The 14579-nt window shown below is 29.3% G+C and overlaps 3 protein-coding genes across 3 annotated transcripts; all 3 read left to right on the top strand.

The window, feature by feature from the left end:
• Positions 1–3107: 3107 nt before the first annotated feature.
• On the top strand, positions 3108–7946 carry MKS88_005738 (splicing factor 3B subunit 3; the record flags this gene model as incomplete). The annotated part of the gene is made up of 6 exons (XM_067219028.1): positions 3108–5763; positions 5835–6478; positions 6867–6959; positions 7129–7275; positions 7427–7528; positions 7767–7946. The coding sequence occupies 6 exons, from the start codon at positions 3108–3110 to the stop codon at positions 7944–7946; spliced, it is 3822 nt and encodes a 1273-aa protein (XP_067070944.1).
• A 1590-nt stretch (positions 7947–9536) lies between these two features.
• On the top strand, positions 9537–10955 carry MKS88_005739 (CHCH domain-containing protein; the record flags this gene model as incomplete). The annotated part of the gene is made up of 3 exons (XM_067219029.1): positions 9537–9573; positions 10026–10354; positions 10878–10955. 3 exons carry the CDS (start codon positions 9537–9539, stop codon positions 10953–10955), a joined length of 444 nt encoding a protein of 147 aa, XP_067070945.1.
• An 873-nt stretch (positions 10956–11828) lies between these two features.
• MKS88_005740 (PIH1 domain-containing protein) lies at positions 11829–14296 on the top strand (the record flags this gene model as incomplete). The annotated part of the gene is made up of 5 exons (XM_067219030.1): positions 11829–12162; positions 12475–13114; positions 13353–13573; positions 13774–13843; positions 14176–14296. 5 exons carry the CDS (start codon positions 11829–11831, stop codon positions 14294–14296), a joined length of 1386 nt encoding a protein of 461 aa, XP_067070946.1.
• Positions 14297–14579: the final 283 nt, after the last annotated feature.

The following is a 14579-nucleotide window of genomic DNA, read 5'->3' on the forward strand; positions in this document are numbered from 1 at the left end:
TACTATCAAATTGATAAGCACATTTTGCTGTTTCGTCTGGGTATTTAAAATGCTGTAAAAGGCACTGTTAATGTTTTTACGTGCTCAGGTAGAAGATATGGTTATTAACAACTTGTGCTAGGAGTAAAAATAAGCTTACATATATTGTATATATACACATATATAAGTATGTACGAACGTGTAATTACATCCAAGTCTGCAGCAAAGGGAAGAAAAATCCAAAACATTACGATTTTGTATTTCCTATTTTGTATTTCCTATTTTGTATTTCCTATTTTGTATTTCCTATTTTGTATTTCCTATTTTGTATTTCCTATTTTGTGTTTCCTATTTTGTATTTCCTATTTTGTATTTCCTATTTTGTATTTCCTATTTTGTATTTCCTACTTTGTATTTCCTATTTTGTATTTCCTATTTCCTGCATTTGTTAATTTTTTTCCTCCTTGGGTATCTGCGTGACGCTCTCAGCATTTTCTCTTTATTACGGCCATTCATGTTTGCTCACTTTTACAACATACATATGTACGTACATATATATATATAGATAGATATAGATATATAGATATACATTTTATTTATAACTGTATTATTTCCCCCATCTGGACAGTTCTTTATTTATTTAAAATCTATAAAATTTTCCAAAATGTCGAAGGTACGATATGGTGCTGATTAAAAAAAGGCGTAAAATTTATTTCTTTTTTTAACCTTTTTTTTTTTTTCTTTATTTTTTTTTCTTTATTTTTTTTTCTTTATTTTTTTTTCTTTATTTTTTTTTCTTTATTTTTTTTTCTTTATTTAAATTGAAGAAATACCTATTTATATAAATGAAACGGATCTCAGGGGCATTATTTATACATATAAATAATATCCTATTGTGAGAACATTATTAAAAAATTAGATGGATTTTCGGAAGCACGAATTTTCGTTTACACTGGGGAGCTTATAAAAATAGGCGGAACGAAATTAGGAGATAAATTAAAATTAAAATACCTTATTATGCATAGGTTACATTCTGTTGAACAGAAAAAAATAAATAAATAAATAAATAAATATAAAATTAAAAAAAATAAAACTAAAAAAAATAAAACTAAAAAAAATAAAATTAAATTAAAACAAGATGATGTTAATTCTCTATATCTGTATTTATACTACAACGAGGGTAATTTCATCATCATGTCATAGTAATTATTAAAATATGAGGTTTATTTAATTTTTTAATTTTTATTTGTTTTTCTTTCATTTTTACTGCTTGTACATGACAAAGTAATATTTACATATGTATGTTTGTAAATTTGTATATACATTTTGGTAGGGGAATTTCTCCTTTTACGCCTGAAATTTTGAAGCTTTTTTTTTCCATATTTTTTATATATATATTTATACCTACATGTATGTAAATATATGTACATAAGTGTTACACAGTTCTATGTATGTGTATGTGTATGTGCCCATTGCATACATACATACGTACATACATAATATATATATATATATATATATATATATTTATATATATATGTATATACTACACATAAATGTATGTATATGCATATGTACACGTGCGTCCGTTGGTCCTTTTTTAGTATGCCCTTTTATGAGAAACCAGGAAGCGCAAACCTACTCATTACAGTGCGTCCATCATTTTGTAGTTGCAAATGTGAATGAAAAGAGGGTTGTTCTTAAGAACCCATAACTGCCTTTCTTCTCGTGCGTAAATGCAGCAGCTATAGTAGAGCTACACGTCTATATAAGAAAAAGTTTTGTAAATGAACTACGCTTGTATTTTACTCCTGTGTTTTATTTTTTTATTTTATTTTACTCCCATTTTTTATTATATTTTTTTAGTGCTCATAAAATTTTAGTGGTGCTCTCAGGGAGCGCTTTAGCTTAATGTCAAGATATGACTGTAAAAGTTGCTACACACATATATATATATATATATATACATATATACATATATATACATATATACATATATAAAGTGCAAATTTTTAAATAATTTATTTTAAAATTTTTACTCAAATTAACATAGTGATACTGTTACATAGTTGTTTTGTTTTATATTTTTTTTTTTCCCGTGTCTTCGAGATTATTTGTTGAAATCTATGCCCACAGAAAGGAGGGGTTTTGACAGAGGAATTAACATTCTAAAGGGGATTTTGAATTAACGAGAAGGAGATTAGTGCAGGAGTTTATATATAGTACATATACCCGCACGTGTCTACGTAGTTGTAAAGCTCGCATACTTCGTTATATGCAGTTGTACGTGTGGCTCGTATGATATAGGGAAGATGCGGCGTTCAGCGTAAAGAGAAAATTGGGTTTAAATGAAAACGTATGCATATATATACACATTTACATACCCGTACATATGTGTCTGTTCCATTACTTGTAATTCTTTTCTGTGAAAGAAGAGAGACTAGGTTTTTTGTGCTTACTTTGACCAACGAAGGAGCAAAAAGCCGCGTGAACGTGAAATAACATTTGCGGAAAATTTAAGTGCTATTATTTTTGCCAAAGTGATACACAGCAGAGAAGTGAAGATACGTGGACACGTACGCATCATATATTTGGAGTGAAAAAAGACTTAGAAAAAAATATTAAAATAACGAAATAGGTAAATGAATAGTTAAATGAATAGTTAAATGAATAGATAATCGAATAGATAACTGAATAGATAATCTAATAGATAACTGAATAGATAATCGAATAGATAACTGAATAGTTAATCGAATAGATAACTGAATAGTTAATCGAATAGATAACTGAATAGATAATCGAATAGATAACTGAATGAATAGTTCAAAAAACATGTATACATATGTATGCATAAAGGAGCAAGTGAAATGCGTCTGAGTAATGACTGAAAAGAAGTAGTATCATTCCACTTTAATAACTGCATAATTGGAATGCATGTGTGTGTATGCGTTTATGTACTTATGCATATGTATGTATGCGTTTATGTATATGCTCATCTGTATACCGCACAACGCTAAGCAGATATCCCCTATTCTGAGAAGCCGCTTTTTTTAGCCGTGCTACCGCTTTTTTTTATTTTTTTATTTTATCTTATCGCTTTTGTAAGCATCTAAACAATTTTTAGAAGGATGCCCGTGTTGTATCATCTAACATTACAAAAACCAACTGCCATTACAAGAACGGTGTATGGGAATTTTTCTAATCCTAGAGCGCACGAAATAATAGTTGCTAAGGGTCAGGTGTTGGAATTACTAAGAGCAGATAAACAAGGAAAATTAAATTTGATCGTTTCGAAGGATATATTTGGTATAATAAGATGCTTGCAAACATTTCGGTTAACTGGAAGTAATAAGGATTATATAGTTATAGGTAGCGATTCAGGTAGATTAGTTATATTAGAATACAGTAATGATAAAAATGATTTTATAAGAGTACACTGTGAAACATATGGTAAAAGTGGAATACGAAGGATAATACCAGGGGAATATATTGCAGTAGATCCTAAGGGAAGAGCATTAATGATATGTGCTATAGAAAGACAGAAATATGTATATATTTTAAATAGAGATAATAAAGAAAATTTAACTATTAGTAGTCCATTAGAAGCACATAAAACTCATTCTATATGCCACGATGTAGTGGGTGTAAATGTAGGTTTTGAAAACCCAATGTTTGCATCTATTGAACAGAATTATGAACACTTAGATAAACAATTATCAAGTAGTCCTAACGATTTAGAATATCCTAAAAAAGGATTATGTTTTTGGGAAATGGATTTAGGGTTAAATCATGTAATCAAAAAATTTACCTTGCCTATTCATATTTCTGCACATTTACTTATTCCAATACCTGGTGGACAACAAGGACCTAGTGGTATTATAGTATGTTGTGAAAATTATTTGGTTTATAAAAAGTTAGATCATGAAGATGTATTCTGTTCATATCCAAGAAGACTTGAAATAAGTCAAGATAAAAATATTTCAATAGTTTGTTGGACTATGCATAGAATAAAAAAATTTTTTTTTATCCTTGCCCAGTCAGAATATGGAGATTTATATAAAATTGAAATGGATCATGAAGATGGTATTGTAAAACAAATAATATGTAAATATTTTGATACAGTTCCTATTGCCAATTCGATATGTGTATTAAAATCTGGTTCACTTTTTGTAGCAGCAGAATTTGGAAATCATTTTTTTTATCAATTTTCTGGAATAGGAGATGATAACAATGAAGCTATGTGTACATCTAATCATCCCATGGGCAAAAATGCAATCATAGCTTTTAAAACGCAGAAGTTGAAAAATTTATTTTTAGTAGATCAAATATATTCCCTCTCTCCAATATTAGATATGAAAATATTAGATGCAAAAAATTCGAATTCTTCACAAATATATACTTTATGTGGTAGGGGTCCTAGATCCTCGCTCCGTATTCTTCAACATGGATTAAGTATAGAAGAGCTAGCGGATAATGAATTACCAGGTAAACCCAAATACATATGGACAGTTAAGAAAGACAATGCAAGTGAATATGATGGATATATAGTAGTAAGTTTTGAAGGGAATACATTAATACTAGAAATAGGAGAAACAGTAGAAGAGGTATACGATAGTTTACTCTTAACAAATGTTACAACGTTACATATAAATATTTTATATGACAACTCGTTTATTCAAGTGTACGATACTGGGATTAGACATATTAGAGGAAAGGTAGTACAAGAATGGGTATCTCCAAAAAATAAACAGATAAAAGCAGCTTCATCAAATAATGCACAAATTGTTATATCCCTTAGTGGGGGTGAACTCATTTATTTTGAAATAGATCAATCACATACCTTAACGGAAATTTTTAGGAAAAATTTAAATGTGGAAGTTTTATGTTTGTCTATGCAACAAACTTCTGAGAATAGACTAAGAGCGAATTTCTTAGCTGTTGGTTGTTTAGACAATGTTGTAAGAGTCTTATCTATTGAAAAAGATAAATATTTTAAACAACTGTCGACTTATATCTTACCGAATAACTCTTCACCACAAGATATATGCATTTCTGAAATGAAAGAATTAGGTAATGACAAAGAAAGGAATGTATTGTTTCTAAATATTGGATTGAACACAGGGGTATTGTTAAGAAGTATTGTTGATCCTATTGCAGGCACATTGAGTAATCATTACTCTAAATATTTAGGAGCAAAAAGTGTAAAAATTTGTCATGTTAATGTAAATAAAAATCCTGCTCTCTTAGTTCTCTGTGAAAAAACATATCTATGCTATGTACATCAAGGAAAATATGTATACACTCCTTTAAATTATGATATGTTAGAATATGCTTCTTCTTTTTATTCTGAACAATGTTCAGATGGATATGTAGCTATATCTGGAAATAGCTTACGAATCTTTAGATTTTACAGATTAGGTGAAGTGTTCAGTCAAAATATTTTACATCTTACCTTTACTCCGAGGAAGATTGTACCCTTGCCTTTCCCCTCTTTGTTTTATGACCATGATACGTCCATCGAAATAGAAACAAAGAGGGATATACGAATGCTAGCAGTCATCGAGGCAGATCATAATTCCTATGATGAAAACACACAAAAGGAAATTCAAAGAGCGTTAAAAGATATCAAGCTAGATGTGGACGATTCGAACAACAATAGTGGAGAACCGAATGTATTGTCCGATTCACATTCAAGTATGGAAAAAAAAGGAGAAGTTGAAGGAGAAGAAGAAGTAGAAGGAGAGGTAGAAGTAGAAGGAGAGATAGAAGTAGAAGTAGTGGATGGTAAAAAAAAAAAAAAAAAAATTCCATAAATGAGGGTGCTTCGGAGCAATGTGGTGAGAACAGTGATAAAGAGGAGGATGATGACGAAGAGGAACTATTGTATGACCGCATTGGTACGTTGAAAGCGGGGTACGGAAAATGGGGATCATGCATCAAAATTGTGAACCCGATAAATTTAGAAATTGTAGATAAAATAGCTCTAGAAATGGAGGAGGCAGCACTGAGTGTATGTGCATGTGAGTTAGAAGCATTACATTGTTTAATAGTAGGTACAACATCTAATATGTCTTTAAAAAATAGAACTGTGCAAGCAGCTTCTTTACGTGTATATACTTATGATATAAACTATAAACTAAATTTATTACATATAACACCGATAGAAGATCAACCTTTTTCCTTTTGCCCATTCAATGGAAGACTTATAGCTTCTGTTGGAAATAAATTAAGAATTTATGCATTAGGGAAAAAAAAATTACTAAAAAAATGTGAATACAAAGATATACCAGAAGCCATTGTATCTATCAAGGTTTCTGGGGATCGTATATTTGCATCTGACATAAGGGATTCTGTCTTAATTTTTTTTTATGATTCTAATCAAAACACATTAAGATTAATTTCGGACGATATTATCCCCAGGTGGATTACCTGCTCTGAAATTCTTGATCATCACACTATCATGGCTGCGGACAAGTTCGATTCTGTATTTATCCTGCGGGTGAGGAACGTTGACCCCCCATGCGTACTGCAGCATACGCGGTTATGCGTATATGAATTATATACGTACATGTGTTTTTGCATATGTGCAGTATATACATATACATAAGTTTATGCGTGTACGCGTTTGTATGTACCGTATGTATAACGTGTATGCACAACCGCATGCCGCGCCGACAACACATAGAAGTTGTACGTGAACAGGTTTATACGCATGTTTCTAATTGTGTGGAAGGCACGTCCATTTTGATAAAGCCTCCTTTGAGGAGTGGCAAAGCAACGTTCTCAAATGGAGTGTTCGTACTACGTATTGTATGACTACATGCTCATTCGCTAGTGCATACGCCAGTGCACCACCTATACATTACCGCGTGTTCTTCCCTTTTAAGGTGCCCGAGGAAGCAAAGCAAGAAGAATATGGCATATCGAACAAGTGCTGGTATGGTGGGGAGATCATGAATGGTTCAAACAAGAATAGAAGGGTAAGGAAAATGCGACAGAACAGAAGCATGTATCTGTATCTATTCATCTGTCTATCTATCTATCTATATCTATATCTATATCTATATCTATATATATATATATATATATATGTACGTGTGTATGTGCGTACGCGCAACTATTCAAAATTTCCATTCCATTCCTTTGTAGCTGGAGCATATTATGAGTTTCCATATCGGAGAGATAGTAACTTCTTTGCAAAAGGTCAGGATGTCACCTACCAGTAGAGAATGCATAATATACTCGACCATTATGGGAACTATCGGGGCTTTCATTCCGTATGATAATAAAGAAGAGGTACAGGAAAAAAGAGAACAATTTGCGTAGGCCTTTATATACTTGTTCGAGAATGTATAAAAAGATGATCATCGATGAGGAGATATATTTTTCTTTTTTTTATTATGACAATACTAATTTCGTAATGCTTTTTCTCTTCCTTTTTTCGCAGCTGGAATTAACACAACACCTAGAAATAATTTTAAGGACCGAGATGCCTCCACTTTGTGGTAGGGAGCACATATTTTTTCGCTCGTATTACCACCCTGTCCAGGTAAAATAAGCAAAAAAAGGGGGATAGCAGTAAAATGGAGGAACTGTGGTCGTTACGTTTTTGTTTCATTATGATTATTTTCATTTGACTGATACCATTTGCAGTTGTGTGTACTTATAAGTTGATCCTGCGCATCGTATGCATCATATTGGTGTGAGGATAGTGTATATGTGTGTGTGCGTATATGTATATGTACATGAGTACTTTGAGCATATGCATGTGTATACCTCTTGCGCAGCTTAACAAACTAGTGTGTGTATATTATGTCAAACTTTCTCAGCACGTTGTCGACGGGGATTTATGTGAGCAGTTTTCAAGTTTATCATATGATGTTCAGAAAAAAGTTGCTGCAGATTTAGAGAGGACACCAGACGATATTTTAAGGAAATTGGAAGATATCAGAAATAAAATACTTTAGTCCATGCATCATTTATTTCGAAAATGTCTTTGCATGTTTGTCATACCACGCACACATATACGTACCATGTACATATATATATATATATATATATATATGTGAATTATGCATATACATATTGTATATCTTTAGAGAAAATGCAAGGAAAAAAAAATGCTTAAAATTTTATTTACCCTTTAAAATGGTACTTATTAACGACTAAGGAGGGGGTTTCCCCTGGTACATATCCATGTATGCGTATGTGTGTGTGTGTGTATGTATTTATGTGGTTATGTCTGTTCGTACGTGCACGTATATGAGAATAGGTATATAAGTGTATTCGTTTCACAATTAGTTTTCAATTAGTTTTCAATTAGTTTTCTTTTCCTATTTTGTTTTTATTTTCTCGACCTTGTTACTTGTTAAAATAATAAACCTTTTTCCTGTTTTTCACATAAGAAAGAAAAAAAAAGAAATGTCCTAGTATTATCATATTATATAACTTAAAGAAAGAAGGCCCCTAAAATTACCTCTTCAAATTTTTAATTATCAAGGTTCATAAAGCCACTACGTATTTTGCGCGCGCAACTTGCAACGGCAAAATAATATAATAAAATGTAATATAATATAATAAAATATAATATAATAAAATATAATAAAATGTAATATAATAAAATGTAATATAATAAAATGTAATATTATAAAATGTAATATAATAAAATGTAATATTATAAAATGTAATATAATAAAATAATAAAGACGAACATATGAGGTATTTATTGCAAATAAAAATAAGGAATCCTACAAATCACCATTTTGAGGTAGCTCTTAATATATTTAAAAAAAAAAAAAAAAAAAAAAAAAAAGATTTTGAGAACACAAAAATGTAACTTTTTCTAATTTACTACGATGCTTTAAATGTAATAATAATTACATATATTGTTTTGTGAGGACTAATTTAAAAAAATCATTTTTTTTTTTTTTTTTTTTTATTTGCTTCCTTTTCAGTGTAATTAAAAATTTAATTAGTATAATATATTTCATTATTTTAAAGTATTTGCGATGAATTGTTTAAATAAAGTTAAATTTTGACGAAAAGTAAAAAATAAAAGCTCTGAAAAAAATATACACCATTTTCCCCCTATTCGGATGTTCATCTTGTGTATACACTTGTTACACGGAACAAATATATACATACATACGTACATATTATATATATATATATATATAAATACATATATATATGCATAATATGTAGCAGAAAAAACAAAAAATTTTCAAAAAAAAAAAAAAACTAAACAAAGTAAACGTAAACACAAACAAACGAAAACGAAATAATATATTTTTTTTTTTCTTACTTTTTTTTTTTTTTTTGTTGAACTAAATAAAACTTTAAACATTTTAAAATTATCTTAAATTTCTTTTCATTTAAAAGGAAAAAAGAACGGACATAATTTTCATTTAACTATTTATATCTTTGAAGTGTCAAGGGTTTATAAATAAATAAATAAATATATATATATATAAAACATCTTTATGCGTTTTGCGCGTGTATTTGCATTTAAAAATAAGGCTTTAGCTATTTCTCATTTTGCATATATCTGATTAACTATGGGACGATCATCAAAGAGCCGTTCAGGAGGTTTAAGTAAGAGAAAAAAAAAGTGAAGAACAAAAGGATGAGTAGAGAAAAACATGACAAAAATATTAGAAAAACATGACAAAAATATGAGAAAAACATGACAAAAATATGAGAAAAACATGACAAAAATATGAGAAAAACATGACAAAAATATGAGAAAAACATGACAAAAATATGAGAAAAACATGACAAAAATATGAGAAAAATATATTTCTTTCATTTCAAACGCTCATGTTATTATTATGGCCTCTAAGCATGTGTAAGATACGCAGGGGAACTGTTACAAATGAGCGCTGAAAAATGGTTTTAGCTCGAAAAAAAAAAAAAATAAAATAAAAATAAAGATAAAAATAAAGATAAAAATAAAGATAAAAATAAAGATAAAATCGAAAACAAAAACAAAAACAAAAACAAAAACAAAAAATATATATAGAGTAACATCCTTTTTAATGTTTTAGGTACGAGGTCCTCTTTTATGAAGCAAGCTCCTTCAAGTGGAATGAGTAGAGGTAATAGTAACAGTACACAAAGCTATTCAGGAGGTGTAATGCAGCAACAACAAAAGTCAGGTGGTTTTTTGTCCAATGTAATGGGGACAGTTGCCAGTGGAATGGCATCAGGTGTAGGATTTGGAGTTGCACAAAGAGCCGTTGACTCACTTTTAGGTCCAAGACAAGTAGAAGTTTCACACGGAAATAACAACGCACAATTGAACCAAGCGGCTGCATTGAACAGCGAAAGGAACAATGAAATGAAGTGCAGGACGTTTAAAGATGAACTTAATCAAGTATAAGAAATTAAGCAAATATAAAAGAAAAGAGCAAAGCTGACCACTCTGTACATATTTTTTATACTTTGATTCAATTTTACACATAAACCGAGAGGAGGAGTTTTAATATATTTTGTGTTTCACGTTTTTACAAAATATTCCATACCATGTTTTCCTATTTTTCTCATTCATATTGTTTTGATGTTGCACATTTTATTTTATATTGTTTTATATTGTTTTATATTGTTTATTTTATTTTGTTAGCTTTATTTTGTTTGCTTTGTTTTGTTTGCTTTATTTTGTTTATTTTATTTAGTTTATTTTTTTTGCTTTATTTTGTTTGCTTTATTTTGTTTATTTAATTTAGTTTATTTTGTTTGCTTTATTTTGTTTGCTTTATTTTGTTTGCTTTATTTTGTTTGCTTTATTTTGTTTGCTTTATTTTGTTTGCTTTATTTTGTTTTCCTTATTTTGTTTGCCTTATTTTGTTTGTTTTATGTTATTTGTTTTATATATTTATTATTTTTTTTTTTTTTTGCAGTGCTTAATGAGACATTCCGACATTAGCATGTGCCAAAACTACGCAGACTCGCTAAAGTCATGCCAGCAAAGCATGTAAATTGAAGGCACCCAAATATTTGAGAAATAATAAAATAGTAAAAAGTGGAAAAGAAAAGGAGGAATTACAAGAAGTAACGTAGTTCTAGCTAAGAGCAGAAAAGGAAGTGTAGCTTTTTATGATAGTTAATTGCTGTAGTCATAAAAAGCCTCTAATCGTTTGAATGGGGGAATGTACATATATACGTGTGTATATGTACTACGTGCGTTTGTTTATATATACTTGTTCGCGTGCATATATTTACGTTTACGCACGTGTGTACATTCTTTTTGCCCCTGTGAAGAGGATGTCTTGTTAACTACACGTTTATCCGTTCTTCATATGCACATACACAGTAGTTTACTCATTATTATTTTTTACCATATTTTACTATTAGCAATGAAAGCAATTTTTTTTTTTTTTTTATAGCTGTTACTCTTTTTTTTTTTAATTGTAACAAGGAAAATATTTTTGTAAAAACAGTATAAATGTGTAAACAAGGGGAGATGTTAATTTAAAATGTATGTAGTAATTTAGCCGTTTACTGTTCTTTTTTTCGCAATTTTGCACATTTTTCCTCAGTTTTCCACATTTTCCCATATCTTTTTTTTTTTTTGCTAATGTTTGGAAGCAATCAAAAGAAAGGGTAAACGTGGAAAATTTATAACATCGCTTCTCTTAAATGATTCTTTTATATAGGGAATTATTTTTACAGTATATAGTATTATGATATATACTATGTATTGTATTCGTATACACACGAATAAGGTTTAAGGCAATTTTATTTTTTATTTTTTCATATGTTTGTAAAACTCGTTTAATTTAAAGGTGTTCTTTCTGTGTGCGTATCTTAAAGTATTTTTTCTTCTGTACTGTTAAGTTGAAAAGGGAAACATGTACGAGCAGTACATTACGCAGAGAAATAAACACTTCCAATTTTCTTCTGACAAGTTAAACGATTTGGTGAAAAACGAAAAAACAATAAAAATAAGTCCGCAAAAAGGGTTTGTAATAAAAACATATGAAAAGGATGGTGGAAAAGTTTACTTTAACATTTGCTCTTCCAATTTAATTGCTGAGTTTCATTTTAAAAAAATACCTGACTTAAATGACCAAGAGGGGTTGAGAATTCCTTTAAGTATAGGCGAAGAAAAAGTCAAAGAAGATAAAAAGGGGAATAAATACAAAACGTACGATATCGTTCTTAATACAAAAGTTGTGGTACAAAGTAAAAAAAATGTAGAGTTAAAAAAAGTTATAGCTGAACTTGTTCAGGTAGCTATAAAAAATAAGTACAAGACAGAAACCTGCACAAATTTGTTTTTTTTTCCTGAACATAAATATAAAGGCAAGGTTTTTTTTTCTTTTTTTTATAAAAAAAAAAAAAAAAAAAGAAAAGCACAACTAATAAAAAATAAACAGTTATGCATTATATGCACATACAAAAAAGCAAGACCAAGTTTGAATATTGTGTGAATATTTACTTGAAATTTTTGAAGATGAATAAAATATATTTTGTTTTTTTTCCTTTTTTTTATAGGCAATAACCCAGATGACCAGTGCATAAAAGACGACCAACAACATAAATTTAACTTTGTGGAGGAAAATGAAGGAGACAACAAAGGAAATAAAATTTCCAGCAAGGGGAGTAATAATAACAACAATTCTTACAATGGATGGGACAACTGCAACGACAATGGTGATATTTCCAAAGGGGGAAAGGACATAGATAACTACTTAACAGTTAAAAAGCCTGAATGGGACATGTGGTTTGTGAATAAAAAAGTGCTAGAAGATAAACACAAAACAATGGAAAAATTTTATCTACCTTATGTGCGTATGTTTCCACTGGATGATGCAATTGACGCTTTCGATTTTAAACCTCCATTTTTAAACTCTAATGAAAAAAAAAATAAAGTAAAAGATAGAGACAATGCAAAAGAGAAAGGGGAGAGAAAAAAACAAGTTTTTAAATCCTTTTTAAATGATTATAATATCGAACTAGATGATGAGTTTTTATCTTATGAACAAGTCCTAAATACCATATGTGTAATTCAAGTTCAACTCCCTTTTTTCATCCTTGCTGAACGTAGCAAAACAAATCCTGATGATGTGTTTGCACTCCATCAGTTTGTAAACCTTTATATAAGTGACGATCATTTAAGTATTTTTTTCAAAAAGTAAGAAAGAAAAAAGATAGAATATTTAACCTGTACATTCCACTGACAGACAGTTGCATGGGAAATATGTAAATGTGTTAATGCTTGGGTATATATGTTTTGCACACATATAAACATAAATACCTGCATATTTACGCGCGTACATATTTCTACTCACAAATAAAAGCCTACATACGTACACACATAAATATGTAAGTACGTCTATACACACATCTAATGTCTCCACCACCCCCTTTAGGTCTCCCTTTTTCCCGTTAGGATATAACCCCCCTTACAAAAATTTTAACATTCGCTTCCCATTTTATTTCGAATCCGCAAATGCTCTGTCACAATACCTAGAAAAGTACCATCTTTTAAATATTATAATACCTGTTAGTAAAAATTCTGCTGCTTCTGTAATTTTTAAAGAAATAACTCAAAACGCATACAATGATGTATCCCCAGATAATACGGAAACGAGTGATAGCTCTATATTTTAAGCATCAAGAGTAAGAAATAGAAATAGAAATAGAAATAGAAAAACTGGTTCATCAGCAAAACATAAAAAAAAAAAAAAAAAAAAATTTCTCAATTATTCAAAATATCAATAAGCAAAAATTTCATTTTTTTAACTGCACACAATATGCAATGCTTTTCCTTCTGCATATATAATCAAACAGGAGACATTAATCAAAAAGGAGCAAATCAAGCATGTACATTCTTGTTTGCTACTACGTATTCCATGCGATTGTAATATATTAATTGTTAACATCACTCGGGTAGAGTTCATTAAAGATGTAAAAATAAATTACACTTTTTAATATCACATGATAAAAAATCTTAAAAAATTTTGTAATGGCAATTTTTTTTTTTTTTTTTTTTTTCTATCTTCTTGTTATTTAGTATATGAAAGACATCATGAAATATATTATATTTCGAAAGCACTACATCACTATATAAGTGTAAAAAACGAAATAACTATTAAACCAAGATACGTCGGCATTTTTTATAATGATGATTAAAAAAAAAATAAAAAAAATTAAAGTTCGTAAAATATACAAGAAAAGGTAAAATAATGATAGTAATAGTAATAATAGTAATAATAGTAATAACAGTAGTAAAAGTAGTAAAAGTAGTAAAAGTAGTAAAAGTAGTAAAAGTAGTAAAAGTAGTAAAAGTAATAATAATTATAGTACTATATGAAAAAAAAATTTTGTTTTCTTCAACAATATTTTTTATTTTTATTTTTTTCCCGCTTTACTAATTTTTTCCAATTCGCTGTCATACATAGGATCTTTTTCGTCTATGAGGTTGGAGTTTGTAACTACAACATCTGTCGTTGTGTTTCCTGAATATATATGTGGAGGGAAAAAAAAAAAAAAAAAATAAAATAAAGCAATGAAACAATGAGGCAGTAAAACAACGAAGCAGTAAAACGACGAAGCAGTAAAACGACAAAGCAGTAAAACGACGAAGCAGTAAAACG

The sequence above is a fragment of the Plasmodium brasilianum genome, chromosome 14 (genome assembly GCF_023973825.1).
Source record: "Plasmodium brasilianum strain Bolivian I chromosome 14, whole genome shotgun sequence".
NCBI lineage: Eukaryota > Apicomplexa > Aconoidasida > Haemosporida > Plasmodiidae > Plasmodium > Plasmodium brasilianum.